Here is a 16,938-nt window from a genome sequence, read left to right on the forward strand (position 1 = left end):
CGAAACGGTCGGGTCACCCCCCGACCGCGCAGAGAAAAGACTTTCGCCACGCTCGGTGACCCCGAGATCAGGGAAGGGAGATTACTCCGACGAGGATCTCCGTGAGCTAGCGGTGGCGAAATCGGGACCCAAGAGGGACCCAGGACGGACGACACCCCGTGGGGTGAGTGGCAGTCTGGAGAACAGGGCGTCCCCCGCAGATCGGCGAGCCGAGAGACGGAGTCCCGCCATCCCAGGACCTGGCGGCGACGGGAGAGAGACGCCAACACCCCTGCGGACTGGTAAGAGAAGCAGCCCCATCACTTACCTTGTCCCGGCAGACAGCGCAGCGGAGGAAGGGCCGTGCCAGGCCCGAGGCGCACGTGGAGAGACGGCATCACTTCCGGTGAAGACGACGGCGGAGCTTTCCGGATGTCGTCATCGAAGAAGAGATCCCGAATGGGGGTCCAACCCGAGATGGCGGCGCTTCCGGTTCCGGGGAGGACATCACTTCCGGTGGCGACGGCGGAACCGCTGGGAAGGACGTAGCGACGCTTCGGCGATCGGGGGAAGGTCCCCGATCACCTCCAAGGCCCAGGAGTTGGATGGGCGATCCGAGGACTGAGGAGGGTGAGATGTCCTCATTGGACCAGTCTACGGACAGCCGGGAACAAGTAATAACCCCGTGGGGCCCCATCGCTTGCCCTTATGCCCCATCCCACGCCCTAGATAAAACCCCTGCCCCTGTCACCTGTTCCACGGGATCCCCGCCTAGCTTAGAATCGGTGGACATACCCTCGGAAGAGGAGGTGAAACGGACTGGGGGGAGACAGCGCAGTTGCGCTACGGAAGGCACTTCTCGGGGGGGGGGGGAGAGTTGAGAGTGGCTGCGGTAGGCCGGTGGCTGCCCCCTGTGGCTCCCGACCCAGTGAAAAAGGCCCCGGGATCATCAAGGTGGTCTGTACCGCGATCGGCACGGACATCGGGGGTATTTTCCCAGGGGGATGAGAGTGATTCAGGGGAGTCACACAAATTCAGAGAGCACCGTTGGTGGGCCCCACTATTTGAAGGGTACTCCGCATGGATGGACCGCACTCGGTTCCTCATCCGGCGAGAAGATGTAGTGGACTACTGGTTTGCTGCGGGAGAATTCACCCCTGAGCAAAGGGATAGAGAGTTGCAGGAGCGATGGCTTCAGATCAAGCATAGGGAGATAGAACCCATGGGTCCCAGCATTCTGTCAGATCCCGTGGACCCTGATGAGCCCCTATCATGGGTGTTACCTGGGAGGGCCGGTAGGGCTGACCTGACCAGGATTAGTAGGGCTGAATGGGCCATAATGGCTAGGTATAAATCATCCCACAGGTTGGAGTACCCTTACGTCCCTGAGCCTCTCATGGATGAAATAGAGGAGAACAGAGGGAGGTGGCTAAGGGAGGCCATTGAGATGTACTTGGTCGGTAGGGGAAGTGCAGTGGTAGGGAAGAAGGCCGAGGAGCGGATAGAGCACTTAGTACGCATATGGGGCATAGGAAGGAACATCTACAAGCATAAGGTGACCTATAGGCCCGAGAGGGGACTGCCGAGACATTACTATGTTACGGTCCTGGATATGGGTGGTAGGGAGGTAAGAAAACCTGACCCCAGTCACTACTTTTAGGAGGTACTATGCATTACGCGGGTTCGTGGCTGCTGGTCGGGGCGGGCTTGGCGGAGTGTACTGTAGACCATTGTTCTGTATGCATTATGAAAATTTGTAAGATGTTCTAATTATGTTTTGTGTTACAGTGCTTCCTGGAAAGGGGTATACAAATTTAGGTCCCAGCGAGGACGATGGGATTCACCAGGGGGAGAATGTAGCGGTCATGTAAAATGGCTACAGTCATCTCTCCTGCTGACAGTAAGGCCTGGTAAGTTGTGGGCATGCCAGCAGTAATTATGGAGGTTTGCCCTCACACCCTGGTGGGGTGCCCTGTGTATGGATGGGAGTGGTCACATGCTCTGACTCCATGGTTAGTGATGTCAGAGGTGTGTCAGTTCCAGAGTGTACATAAGGCACAGCACTGTGTCTAAAGTTAGTCTAGTTCTGGAAGGAGTTCTGAGAAGAGTAAAGTTATGTTATAGTAGCTGAGTAGGAAGACTGTGTCCAGGGACCTGGCACAGGGCAAAGACATCCCGGCTGGGATAGGGAATCCCTATTAAAGGAGAATTACACCTTTCGAAGGGAAGCACTGAGGGACAATGAGTGGCTAGAGAAACTACTGCGAGGGGCAGCTAGCCCACATCAACCAATAAAGATGCTCTTAATCACAAACCCTCTCGTGTACGTGTGTGGAGTGAATGTACAGAGAGGAGCACCACCGAGGAGTTCCTCACCAGGACCATCCCCAAGTGACCGAAGGGACCCTGATGAGGTGGAGGCGCTGCACTGGAACTAGGTAGGACTCTGCACACTACCTCAGCTGCCTGTCTGGACGGGTCCTCCCCACACACCATCATGCCAACAGGTGCACCACCAGACACTACTACACTGTAATGGGGACCGGTTAGACCACAGGGGCCAATGTGAGATTGGGTGGGTCAGGCCGGGTCAGAAATACCGTTACATATGTTTTATTGTTTGTTGTTAGTTAAGGTTTTGTGTTCAAGCTTGAACAAGATTGTAGGTATTCAGAACTAAAAGTTTGGTATTTGTCATCAATATCTGTATAATTTTTATTTACATTTTATGATTTAATCTGCATATTTTATTAACGCTAGGAATCTCTGTACCATTTGCTTCAAAAATACCCAAGGTTTCATTTTTATGCGCTAGGGCAGCGGTGCGCAAACTGTGGGGCGCAAGATTATGTAGGGGGGGCGCGGGCTGCTTGCAGGGAAACCTGGGGGCGGGCAGAGCTGTGCACGGGCGGCCAGAAGCTCCGTGCTGCTGCTTCTATGTGTCTGTGTCTTGCAGAGGGGGCGGGGCTTCTCTCTGCACACCGGCTGCTCGTGCGCATGCACGCTCGGCAAGCTCCCATTGCGCATGCGTGGCCAGCACGTTGTCAGCAGCTCATGTGTATGTTCAATGGGCGCTCGCCGTTCACGCATGCATGAAATTCGGCCCGGTTTGTCTCGAGAAAAATATGGTCATCCTAGATACACAGGCACAACAAGGGCAATATAGCAAAGAGAAGCAAGTAGTTTCGGCCAGGTTCGATTACTAGCACAACTACTTTTAGGCTATACCAGGGAATTGCACCCGTACTACATTGTGTACATAGGCAGAATTCCTGAAGAAGCTCGACAAAACGTGTTTGCCTCTCAATGTACTCCGTAAAGATGCTGCACCGCCGCTGATTGTAACACTGCCGAAGCATGCTCCGAAGGTAGAACACACACGAGACAGCGGCACAGACAGTGGCAGCCACTGCAAGTCGCGATCCTTAGGCTGGGCTTATAGTGCCGGCGATGGCGACGGCAATGTTGCGGCAAAACAAATGCATTGCCGTCGTTGCTTGCGCTTATAGTAAGCACGACGCGACGGATTGGTCGCAATCGCTGGAAGTCATCGCTATTTGATTTTCCAGCAACCGTCGTGTCGCCGTCACTATAAGCGTAGCCTAAGGTATCCACGGATAGAGAACTCCTTGTGATGAGGGATTATGCAAGACATGCGAGTGCATGTTATGAATTATTTCCTTATGAGTAACACACATTTCAACACTATTAGGGACCTCGATTTTTTTTGCCTCCCCATAATTTTCTTTGAACCTAGGCGGTCCAGAAGAACCACCTATAGAGGTTTTTAACAGAACCCCCAGTGTGGTGGGACTTTAGATGTGATTATTGGACTTTGGGTTCTATTGAAATGGTTACTATTGTATAATGTCCTTTGAGAACTTCCCTTATACTGCATTTAGGATTTGTTTTCTCTGTATAAAGAAAAAAGTAGTGCCCTAATCATACCTAACAATTTCTAAAACAATGTATTTTTTTCACTTATACATTTAGTAGCAGTCTGCCGTAGGTGCCACTTGTGCTGAAGGGATTAGAATGATATTAGCATTGTGAGCTATTTGGAGTAAGTATGCAGTTTGCTTTCATTCCTGGTTCACGTATTCCTGCATCTTTGCTGCCATATGCATCTGTTATCCATGTATTTTATATTGTCTATAGCAGAGGTGGGCAAGCTATTTTTCAATGTAGCCACAGGTGTGGCAAATGAGAAGGGAAATCGCCACACCATGCTTTTCGTTTACTTGCGTCACTACAAATTTTAGCTCCCATAAAAAAATAACAGCTCATGGTCGGGTCTAGACTCCAACTGAAGGCAGAGGGGAGTATTGGATGGCTGTGTTGCCTTGATTACTTGTTCAGAAAGCGGAAACCATCACACGCCGTCAGGAAAAAGTTTATTTTAGTGTGGGAGCTGGCAAACTCAAATTCGCCACACTTTCGTGGCCAATTCGCCACTTGTGGCAATTGGCGACACGGGTTGCCCACCTCGGGTCTATAAAATATACATTTTCTATGGAGTTACATGACATGCTAAGAACATCAAAGAGGGCTGTAAAGAGAAAGAGCAATCACTATGGAGGCACGTACATGCTATAGCGTTTGGCAATATACCAATATAGTAGTAATCTTGTGATAATAAAAAATGACAATAAGTCAATAATGAAAATGTTTATTATTTTGATATATATTTGTCAGCATTGATCATCAGGGACGGCCAGTGACATGCAGTTTAAAACTCATAAGCTTCAAAGAAGGCAGAACTGCCAAATGAGATCTCTGCACCCCTTATTACCCCCTCTACTCCAAAGAGATCACTTTACCGTGTGTCTTTACTCCCTTCCTTTTAATTGTACCCCTATCCCAGATGTTCAGGTATAAGGGGCAGTAAGGGTGTTTTATTTATTTTCAAATTTAATATTTCAATATTACATGTAATTCTTTAAAAATACATTTAATTTGTCATACAGTTACGTGTTAAATAATTGGGAAGCTATTCAGTTTTATTTTGAACATATTGTCAGATGTAAAAACATTTTTTTTTACATTATGTGAAAAACTTAACGTCTTTTTTTTTTCCCCATCGAGGACATTTTTATCATGATAAATATCGTCGTCACGATAATTTTCTTAATATCATTATCGTGGGGGGGAAAGTTTGTATCGCCCAACTCTACCATGCTCCCATAACAAAGACACAATATTTAAAAAGAGCAAAGGTATTTCTAAGATACGGTTTTATCATTATACACTACTCAGTAGCTAGACATGCTCAGAACGTGTTAAGATCTGATCATCCAATCAGAAATATGTGAATAAATGAGGCACAGTATTTGAACCTGCCTTTTATGCTCACACAGGAAGGTCAGCATTAACTGTACAACACTGTCAAAATTGTCTTTGGAGGCCTGTTCCTGTGAATATCTGCAACAAGACACTTAATTAGATTTCTCCAACTTAACTGAAACCTTTGACCTTCCCCATACCCGGCCAGCTGTGTCAGCGTCCTAATGTGTGTTCTACTTTGCAAACAGTAGACACCCTGTGATAGATTCTTTGGCAGATGCTGACAAAGCGAGGGCTGCCAGCACAATGCATTCCAGTTACTGCCGCATTTGCCAGGTAGTGCTTATCCAAGGTGTATTCACTTGCATGCCGTTATCAAGCCTTCCTACACTATAATCACTTCATCTTGTTTCCTACTTCGATGTGTATACTTAAAACTGTAGTAAGATATAGATCAAATATACACACAAAATTAATAATCAAAGGGTTAGCATGAGTCCCTTAGGCCGCGTCCATAGTCCGCACGGTGTCGCACGCACCACAAACAAAAGGCCGTAAGTCAATGAGGATGGCCATAGAGAGCGCGTGCGTGAGAGCGACGGTGCGCGCGATTTCAGAGGAGACAAAATAATTTGATTTTGTCGCGCGATGGCTGGGTCACGTGAGCGGTTCAGCCAATGAGGGCGAACCAGCTCCGTGACGTCACCGACACATCTCCCTGTCGCGCGCATCATAGACATTTTACAGGCCACGTGACGCCATGCGCTCCGTGGCGCGCGCCTACTATATCCGAGGCCATAGGTGTTGCTAATCAGAACATTTACCAAATATACTTAAAAGTACTGTAGACGTATATGACGAAGAGGGGGGAAAAAGCTAAATATAAGTATCTACCTTTAACTATTACAGTGCCCTACTGATGCACTTGGTACTACATGAACTTAGTGAACCAGGCACTTGCTCGTTTTCATGGGAGTGATCGCGCTGACCGCTCAAACGGTCCCAATTCACATCCGTTGCCAACATCTGGGTGGAAGTGGCATTATGTGAGCGATCACATGACCTGAAAACGGCAGAGGTCTGGAGGCACTCCGGACCCTAGGTGCTCTACATGTTAATATGAACCACATAAAATATTATATTCTTCTCGGTCGCTTCAGAGATAACTTCTTCAACAGAAAAAAAAGAAATATCTCCTTCAAAACATATTTGAAGCTACAGTACCTAAGCTTACATTATGGTGCAGTAATGTTCCCAAGCTGAACCCAATATTTTAAACATTCCTACAACAATCTATATAAAATATTGTCACGATAAATGTATTGTTATCGATAGTGTGGACATTTTGTTTTGTTATCGCAAAACCTTAGTATGAGCTAAACGTGTTTAGTACGGGAGAGTAAATTAAACTGTGAAACCCAACTTCATTCATTTAGAAACGAGCCGTCGTTTCTAAAATCAACGTGCTACAAATGAAAGTCGAAGAATAAAATTTTTACTTTGCGGAGTAGACATTACAAAACTTTTTAGCACCCGCTTAAGGGACGTATTCAATAAGCACCAAGAACGCTGATCGCAGCGAATACACAAAGAGTCACTCGTTTTATTGACGAAGAAATAAGAAGGGCTAGATTCACTAAGCCCTGTTACATAAGGGGTGGGGAGAGGGGGCGGGAGAATTTATGTAAAGTATGAAGTGGCTAAGAGGGCCCATTGACTTGATTATACCTCCAAATAGAATCATCTATACTCCACTGGGAGAGATTCTGTGAACATACCGGAGATGTCTAGGAAATATACCCATTTAAATATGCCAAATATATTTTTAAAAGGCAGACTACACCAATTTGTTTTCTCTTCTTGTTCTTTAAAAACAAATTTCCTTTTATTTCTTTTTTTTAAAGCAGACTAAAGTCAAACTTTTTTTTTTTTTTTTTTTACAAAGTTGAACGGGGCTGCCATGTTTTTTTGGTGATGTCATTTATGGTAATAATACAGAAAAATCACATCATTTTTATCTCTCCATCAATGACAGTAAAATGCAAGGCTAATAATTTGCCTGATACTTCGAACACTGGTGATATATCGATAATTAAGATTTTATAATACAATCACAACCTTTAAAACACTCCCCTTCTTCTGTAATCAAAACGGTCCCTTGTCACAGGCAGAGTCATAAATGGCATCACAGAAGGTGACAGTTGGACAGCAGAGAGATGCAGAACACTACACATGGCATCACACGGACGAAAACAAGGACCCCCATTACTTGGTATAATTGATAGTTTTGATATGCAGGTCTTTCTTGATACATTAAAACACACAAATGCAACCTTACATGAAAACATTTAAATTAACTTTTTTCTTAACTTTTTCACTATTGTAGTTCTGGCGGCACCAGACTTCCACTGGACCTCTGGTATTTGTAGTCAAGTGATCGATTCACACATATACATGTACGCCCCCCCCCCCCCCATGTCGTAAACAGAAGTGGAGGGGGCAGCACCTATGCATTGATCGGGCCAGTAGCCCAATCAGCCCGAAGGAAACTAGCATTTTACTAGAACATACCTGGTATAGCAACAGAACCACTGGCGTTACAGGGATCGTGTTGTAGCAGGTACTGTACCTCTATAGGAAAGTAGAAAGGCCAGTTGGGTTGTAGCCTGCCTTTAAGCATACAGATGTAGCCCAACCAACTTTCTTCAGGACGGTTGTGGTCGTGAGCTCAGTGTCACAAGATTTAGAGCTTTGAAGTTTAAAATTGCAGTGGTTTGCCAGGAGAGCAGGACCAATAAGCTGTTAAGTCTTCTTCGCGTTGCTTGGGAAGATTTCAGCTCCATTCATGTCAATGAAGTTGGAATCTTCCCCAAGCCAAGGAGAAAAGACTTCACAGCTTATTGAATAAGGGTGAGGGGCAGGTTATATCTGTAGGACAATGTGCGGTTACGTGGGACATATTTTGCTTTGCAGTACTTACAATGTCAAACTTCTGTGTCATGTTCCCTTGAATATCGAGTAAATACACCTTCCCGTTGTAAGTGCCCATCGCCAAAAACTGCAAGAAACAGAACAAAGAATAAAGAGACATTCGGAGTAACATGATTTATTTTATTTTTTTGTCATAAATGGACATATTGTAGATCAGTGTTTTTCACCCAGGGTTCCTAGAAACCCTTGGGTTCCCTGGGCATCCCTAAAGGTTCCCTGCAATTTTCAGGTAATTTTAATATTGTACCAAATACAGAAGAATTTACAATGCATCTGATCTCAGCTACACTATTAGAGAGGGTTGGGGTTCCTCAGAATTTCACATAAGAGTTCCTTAACCAAAACCACTGTGTACATCCTTTTGCAGAATACTAGCTTCAAGAGATCCCCCATTAATATAAAAGGGATTGGGGGCATCCGTGACTGTGATAGTGCAAGATGGCTGTCGAAATGTATTATCATAACCCTCATCTGCTGACAAATAATCGTGTGTCACTTGTCTGAGCACTGCCTAATGGCAACTAATTAAAATGCAGTGTGAACGCAGTGTCCCAGAAACAAAATCAGTGTAAAAAGATCTTTTGAGCACAGGCCGGGAGCTGTGAGGCTTGTAAAAGTTGGACGGATTGCATTCATGTTTACTACAGCCACCATGTTTGATTGAGGCATTATAAGAATAAACAAAGCTTCAGCCCAGCAGTGTGACTGAAATCTGCAGTTTAACTCAATATTTATTTTTCACAATGGAATATTCATAATGTTTTGATGATGGACCGGAATCAAAGCCTGTAACACGTAACGTGTTAAATTAGTTGAACTCATAAAATGGAAGCATCTTGCCCCCTGAGCATGTCCTGCTCTTTCATCCACCCCTCAAAAAAATGTAGGGTTTAAAATCATAGTTTTCATAGATTCTGAGCTTCATCGCCCCATTTTAACCTCCCAGAGACGTAATATTTAAAACGCTTATAACGCCCGAACAGAGCATCACATTTTAAAAAACAAAACCAGTGTTGTAAAGGATAAAAGGAAATCGAGGAAATAAAGAGATGAAATGCAAAAGAAAAATGTAGATCAGCCTATATTTAAATTTGTGTAGAAACTTGCAAGGCTCCTTTCAATATGGAAAGTGAATATGTTAGCACGGCGAATTAAAAAAACATCTTTGTTACAAGTCAAACGTCTATTGGCCAAACGATGTTTAAAGCACTTCGTACTTAATTGGATACGCACATTATTTATATGCAATCTTGCAACAAGTCTTCTCACGCTTTCTATAGTGCTCATGAACACATGGCTACCAGTGGATTTAGCCTATCCGGCAGGGGGGAAAAAGATTAACAGAGCTTTTTGTAGGGTAAGCAGCACCATACATAATACTAATAAATTCAGACAAAGCAAACTGGGGTCGAAAATGTATCTTTTTCCTAACACGTATTATTTATTCACATAATTAATTTAAAAAAGTAGCCCAACCAGTGTTTTTATTATATGGTTTTTAAAATGATCATTAAAATGTACAGTCATATTTGTATCATATATTCAATGCTCTTTAAGATTTTATGTAGGGCATACAAAAACAAAAAGATTTGATTTTCTTGGGTATTTAGTATATTCTGAATTACTCGTGTTGCCCATCCTAACAAATTACCTTTATTTCACTGCTTCTGCATGGTTCATTGCAGCCTATAATGAAATGCTCAAATCTACAGACAACTTCTAAGCGTGTCAGTCTCTTTTAAACATATAGAAATAAATGACCTTCCAGAATGTACCCAAACAGAATTGCTTTCCAGAGAAATGTCCTGCCCAGGCCTCTAAAATATAAAGCCTTATTAAATGAGGTGCAAAATAAATTAAAAAAAAAAAGAATAAATAAAATGAGAAAAAGTAGTTCATTACCAATTCAGCCCTTACAATGCCTTTCACTCCTGCAAGGTTGCCCTTTTTTTTCCCAAGAAGAAAAAATAAATAAAAAAACGTCCCCCGGGTAAAAAAAATCAATAGTGGTTAATAAAACATCAGGTGTGCTGACATAACTAGGTATGACTATTCCAGTGCACAGGCCTGCTTGAATGCACCAGGTGCCATGACGATTAGTCATCCAGAGCAGACAGCAAGCCTGGTGAAAATATGATGCTTTAGCGCGGAGGGGAGAGGGGGACTGGGAAAACAAGGAAAAGAAGGATAATGATCATTTGGAGGGGAAATGAGAGTCTATACAAGAGATGAACTTAAGGATGTTTGATAGTTCAACGATGTAGAACAGATTTCAATTCAAGTAGTGCTGGGTATACGATGGCATTGTGGTGCATATATCATATCCCCCCTCCCTGTTCTAACCCCCCCAAATTAAAATACATATATATCTGTATATATATTTGTACAGTGTGCAGCACAGTATGTATGTGTATATATATAATATATATACATACATACACACACACCCTTTTGTAGGATGTATAAACACACACATATATATATATATATATATATATATATATATACACACGCACTCACTAATACTGATATTAAGATACTGTATGTAGATCATTTAATAAAGATGGCCAAAAGTGTTTCTCATTTTATTTAATTATTAGATACATCTTTGTAAATAGGCCCATTAAAAACATTATCCAGCAGTCCGCTTATTCCTAATGTGCTGAGTAACATTAAAACTACGCTGGCAAAACTGTGGTCTAAACTCTGTTTCATAGGGGAAATTATTTGAGAAGGCATGAAATATAACCAATTACATATACTGGGTTTAAAAACAACAAACAAGTGAAATAACTTTTGCACGTGGTTTTCATTGTTTAACCTCTTCTCTGGTGGCAGGTGCATTGCCAGCTCCCCTGGCTGCAAAGGGTTAATGACCTTGCCATCCCGGAGCCGGCTGCACTTTTTAATATTTGATGGGTATTTAATTTCAAAATGCCACAATCAATGCATTCTCACTGCAAACTCAGATGCATTTCCAATATTCGCTCCTCTCTCCCACAAACCCCCCCCCCCCCCCACCCCACCACGGACAATGAAACCCGGGTTCGGTTACATCACGGTGCATTATCTTTATGTAACCAATATAAAAGTTACTCCCAAAAATATATATTGGTTGACCTTTCTCAGATTGCCGTCAGTGCTTTCACTTACAACTGCAATCATGCACCGACAACAGGTTTGAGACACATATGCAGTATATTTGTTAAAAGACGTATTTCTAACTTCCGTTAAGAGCGAGACCGCCATTAACATAATGATTCCCTTCTATATTCACAGTATCACTACTACAGCAGTCAGGCTACCTGCAAAGTCCTACCGCTGATCCGACGTTTTATACGGCAAACCCCAAATTCATTGTATGGGTCAATATAAAATGCAACACAATTCAAAATAGGTTGTTTGTCTGCATTACTATACTGTGAAATTAGATATTGATGTCTCTTAAAGAGGCAAATCCAAGCGGCACTTAAAAAACTGTTGGTTTTAATATATGCAGCCTTTGATTACCTTTATTGACTCCTAATTACCTAAGCTGCCGACCGATTCATTCTCCCGTGATCGATCAGCAAGGATCCTGCTTCCAAGGGTTCACTTAATGGCTGCCTTTCAGCTTCAATCAATCCTTCTGTCAGTGTAACTCAGCAGCTACAATGTATCCTGATATTACAATGGTAACAGTATCTATTGTTACAGTTTGCAACTCAAACTGCTGGGAACATTTGCAACAAGTTATCACAAACAGAAAAATGCTGCAAATATTTTGCACTGCTTGGGAGGTGGGCTAAAGCCTGCTATACAGATCAAAGGAGGATTTAAAACTCATTAAAAATGGCATTAAGAGTTGAAGAATAAAAAAAAAAAAATGCAGTAAGTATTAACTAATACTACAGAACAGATTAAAAAAAAAAAAAAAAAAAACACACACACAAAGGATATTGCTTGAATTGCTCCTTTAACTTCAATGTATCAAGGTAATTTGCATCAGTTTTGCCCCATGTGCCAACAAGATAAGAAGTAGGTATAGTGAGAAATGAAAATAGTTGGGGGGAGTAAAATTGATGCACAAACAATAACAAACGTTTTCTTCTGCAACTGTGCAACCTGATCTGAGCTGTTGTTAACCTGTTTTGCAGTCAAAAAATCTTTTGTTAAATGAATAAAAAAACGTGATAAGCGGGAATCATACGTTTGGTACCGACACTAAAGTAAGAAATTGATTTTTCACAGACCGCCTCAGTAGCATTAATAGACTGCTTAATACATGGATCCTTTTGTTCTAAATCAGTGCACGTATTTTTAAAATAGGAATATGCTTTTTAAGGCAAAACAAACAAACGGTTGGCTTGAAAACAAAGCTTCTCTATCCGTCAAAACAAAAACAAAAAAAAAAGGAGTTGATTTCAAGGTGACAAAGTGCTGATGGACAGTCCGTATTACAAGAAATGTTCAAAAACAAGAAGAACGGACATGGAGAAAAAGAAAATTACATTTAAAGTGTAAAAGGCTGAGGGACAAAGAATGAAGATGGCAGAGGGAATAACATTGAAAGTTTGGAGCTATTAATATTTGGCGAGTCAAGATTTAGGACCGGTTTCTAATTCAGTGAAAGGCATTTTATCTCCCTTACTCTACCCAATAAAACAGAACAATAAGTAGGGACATCCTTCCTTCTTGCCTTGTACACAATATCTATCAAATGTTCCAATCCTTGTTCATATTAAGTTCTACAGAGTATTTTTGAATTCACCCCTAAGTTGCCGTCTGCAAATTCTGGCCCTTCACTTTTCAAGCTTATACAAAGTAGCTGGTTAGAGGATGCTGATGTTTTAACCAAAACATAATAGAGAATGGAGAGTGATATAGCAAGAGGCACCACATGTTGTAGCTATTCCACTTCATAAAAATAAATATACATATTTTTTTCACCTTTATTTCAACATATAAATATACATATCTTGTATGCAAACATGTATCAAAAACTTTACGATTGAACTTGAACGTGCAGACAAAAATGGAGGACTCGCTCAAGGCTGTGACATCATCACTAGGGTAAAGATATTAAAATGGCAGTGGGCCAGACATGTCACAAGACATTACCCCGTCGGACAATGCTCGTACTTGCTAGGATTCCAAGGGATACCAAAAGGACAAGACGACAGCCAAAAGTAAAATGGGAGGCTGAAAATGTGTTGGTTAAATGTGGAGAAGAAAGGCTTGCAACCGCAGTACCTGGAAGATCATTGGGGAGGCCTTCATCCAGCAGTGGATCAACAAGGAGTGAAGATGATGATGTTGATGATGTTGATGATGCTGGTAATAATCGATATATGATCATATACCTTTCAAATATACTCTGTTGACATGGTAGGGATCTTGTAGATACAAAATATAAATAGCTGCAAATGAGGTCAGCAGAATAAAAGCCCAGTGTTTCTGTGCACAAATGTGGCAGATGGGTAGAAGAAGCAAAGAGCAGCTTGCTAGAGGATTGGTGAAGCGGCACAATTTTGTGGAAGCAGCCAGAACACAGGGAGTGCCAGGAAAGTGATCCAACGAGGAGGTATGAATAATGACTGTGAAAGCATACAGGAAAGAAAGTGGGCAGACACAAAGAAATGGAAGAGGATTGGAGCCTTAGTAAACATGATGAATTAACAGAGGGGCATAAACAAGTATATTGGGGTGAAGAAAGGTCACAGCTCGTGCAAGAATTATAGGGAGTTAGGGACCATGAAGAAGGGGCAGTTGGGAACATGAGAAAGAGTAGGGGTTTGGTGGACAGGAGGCATTAAGGAAAGTTAAGGTGCCATGAAGCAGTGGTAGTGGGTTTTGTGCATGAAGTAGGGATGGAGTTTCCTGGGAGATGGGCAAGAGTGCAAGTCGTGATTAGTATGAGAATGGGTCTGAAGGAGAGAGAGTAAAAGAAAGAGAGTAATGATAGGTCAATTTTGTGAAACGGAACAAAGAACATTGGGGTCAAACTGAGTGCTTGTAATTGCAGTGCAATGGTAATATTAAACTGTCCCTTCTAACAGCGAAGTGTTGTATTATATATATCTTTGATGGTGACTTCAAGACACCCACTTCAACACTTTATACTTGTCATAGCTGTGCTGGGGTTAACTTCCAGTTTAACAAAACGGACTTATCTACCGTGTGCTTATTAAAATGAAATAAACCTATGCAAAGTAGGAATCTCAATCTCTCTTAAATCTGTTTCAAAATGTTGTTCCACGTAACTTTTTCAATTCAAGGAGTGTATCATTTATTTTTAAAGTGGTCAAAAGCAAGAAAAATATGTCACCAGAAGAGTACATACCCAGCAATATTGTATCGCATGTGAATCCTATTGTTGTGTACTCTTGTTGTGTGGCTGTTTTTCAATACATCAATCAAATGTTCAGCATCATTACACCGTATAAACAGACAGAGAGATAGTTAGTTGAACAGACAAACAGTCAGTTTGGGGATAAAAAGGGGATGATAGAGATAGATAGAATAATTTCCTCCCAGGGTAAACATTGTCCCTCAAGACCTTGCCTCATATCTTCCTAGGAATTGCAATCATATTTGATCAGATGCTTCGGGTATATGGATTGATATACTGTAGGAGAAACACAAAGTAAAGCCAAGACATTCTGCAACTTCTTTCCAGGTAAACAAAGGAGCTCTGCTTACAAAAGAATAAGAATTGAATATGCAAAGCTGTGCAAGACAACCCGCAAACATATAACTGAAGATGTGAGAGACTAACTGTGAGATGGTAAGGAAGACTATTGAAGATAAAAGTTTAAAGACGACAAAGCAACAATTTATGATTGGGAAGAGGCATCATTCCATTCAAACAAGAGTGTTGGGTGTACTCGGCGGCTCACGGGGGGATTACTCGGTAGCTCACAGGGGGATTACTCGGCGGCAGTGAATGTTGCTAATGGCCTCTTCTGCCAGCAGTGACGTCACTTCCGTCACCACTGTCTTCTGTCCCCACCAACTCCATTCACTGCCACTGAATTTTGCTCATGTGGTAGGTGCCACTAAAGAAATTTCACTTCAAAAAGACAATATTTCAAGAGAACCTTCCACTGCACCTGAAGAAGAAAAAGTTTTCTGCTCGTTCTCAAGTATGAATGTGAAACTTGGACCCTAAATACGAAGATAATTCTGAAGCTTTAGACAACACAAAGAAGAATGGAGAGATGTACAGTATTGCTGGGTATTACCCAAAGAGATAGGAAAAAGAATGAATGGTTTGGACTTAAACAAAAGTCTGACGCATCATCAAGGGTGAAGAAATGAAAATGGCAGTGGGCCGAACATATCCCAAGAAGAAATTATCATTGTTGGAAAAGATGGTACAGTACTTGAATGAATTCCAAGAGAGATTAAAAAAACAAAACGACAACCTAGGGTTGGGTGATATCAATACATTTATAGCGATAATGATATATATTGCGATAAATGTAGATTTTTTTTTTTTTAAAAGCCCCAAAATTTTTCTTGTAAATCTAAATAAAAAGTGATCAAAAGAAATACATTTTCTTTAGATTTACTAGAGCTAAGGACCTTTCATTCCCAAACCCTTTCCATGTCTGCACTTCACCTTTTCTCACCTACACTGCCCCCATCTCCCTAACATCCCTGTCATCACCCACCCCCCATCCCATCACTCACCCTTAGATATTCTCTCCATTTAAAAACACATTTGATTTCTAAAATTTGAAAAACACATAAATTATGTTTATTGCATTTTTAAAATTTTATAAATTAAATGCGTTTTTAAGTAGAGGAAATATCTAAAGGGTGAATGAATGAGTGGGATGGAAACGGTGACGGTGAGAAAAGGTGAAGAGCAGACACGGAAAGGCTTTGTAAATGAAGGAATTAACCCGTTTGTTTCAGGAGGGATTGGCATCAAATGTCCCTGCTGCCTCTGGTAGTGAAGGGGTTAATTAATAACAGGTTGGCGGAGAAACGGGTTAAGAGGTAAGGGGTGGAGGAGCTAAGGCGAACGATAAGGAATCTGGGGGGAAAGTTGAGTCTCAAGGGGGAGGAAAAGTCTCTGGGGGGAGGGAGAAAGAAATACTACAAACAACCTTACTGGATCTAACCATCTTGACGCTCACAGTTAAACTGGTCACCCTTGATGAAAGAACCATACCTTCTCATGCACGGTCATACAACTAGCAGCATCTTCCTGTAGGATATCACTCACTCCGTTGGAAAGCCTCTCATACTTTAACTTTGGTTCCTCTTCACTGTCATCCTCCTGGATAGAGTACAAGAAAAACATTAAACAAAATGTACAGAGAAGATAAGTTTTATAGTCTTTAAAACTCATGCATAAGAACACACATAGATATATGTTTTCATATATTAGATTCATATTGCTATCTCAAAAAGGTACAACTGAGTGTTGACTCACTAACCACTGATGACATAGCAATACCCATTACCTGCCATTTAATGGCAGTCAATATAGGATTACGATGCAAACCCCTATTTCCAAGGTTAGTGAATCGCCCCATAGCTTTCTTAACTTTATGCACTACACTTTGCGGTTTTCTGTGCAAAGATAGTGTATACAATGTGCTACTTTTTACATTTTGTTATTGTTTTGAACTGCTCTGTGACTCAATATAGCCCACTCCACAGTAACGTATTTCCTTGTTACATACTGTAGTT

At 42.0% G+C, this 16,938-nt stretch overlaps 1 protein-coding gene across 2 annotated transcripts in view; it reads right to left on the reverse strand.

Moving 5' to 3' along the window:
• Positions 1-16,938, reverse strand: part of VPS41 (VPS41 subunit of HOPS complex) — a 297,906-nt gene that overhangs the window by 245,379 nt on the left and 35,589 nt on the right. For both annotated transcript variants that reach the window (XM_075586656.1, XM_075586657.1), the window contains 2 exons: positions 16,415-16,522; positions 8,243-8,320 (listed from right to left, as the gene is read on the reverse strand). In XM_075586656.1, coding sequence (XP_075442771.1) covers positions 8,243-8,320; positions 16,415-16,522 — 186 coding nt within the window. The remainder of the gene's footprint in view (positions 1-8,242; positions 8,321-16,414; positions 16,523-16,938) is intronic.

This window comes from Ascaphus truei, chromosome 2 (genome assembly GCF_040206685.1).
Source record: "Ascaphus truei isolate aAscTru1 chromosome 2, aAscTru1.hap1, whole genome shotgun sequence".
NCBI lineage: Eukaryota > Metazoa > Chordata > Amphibia > Anura > Ascaphidae > Ascaphus > Ascaphus truei.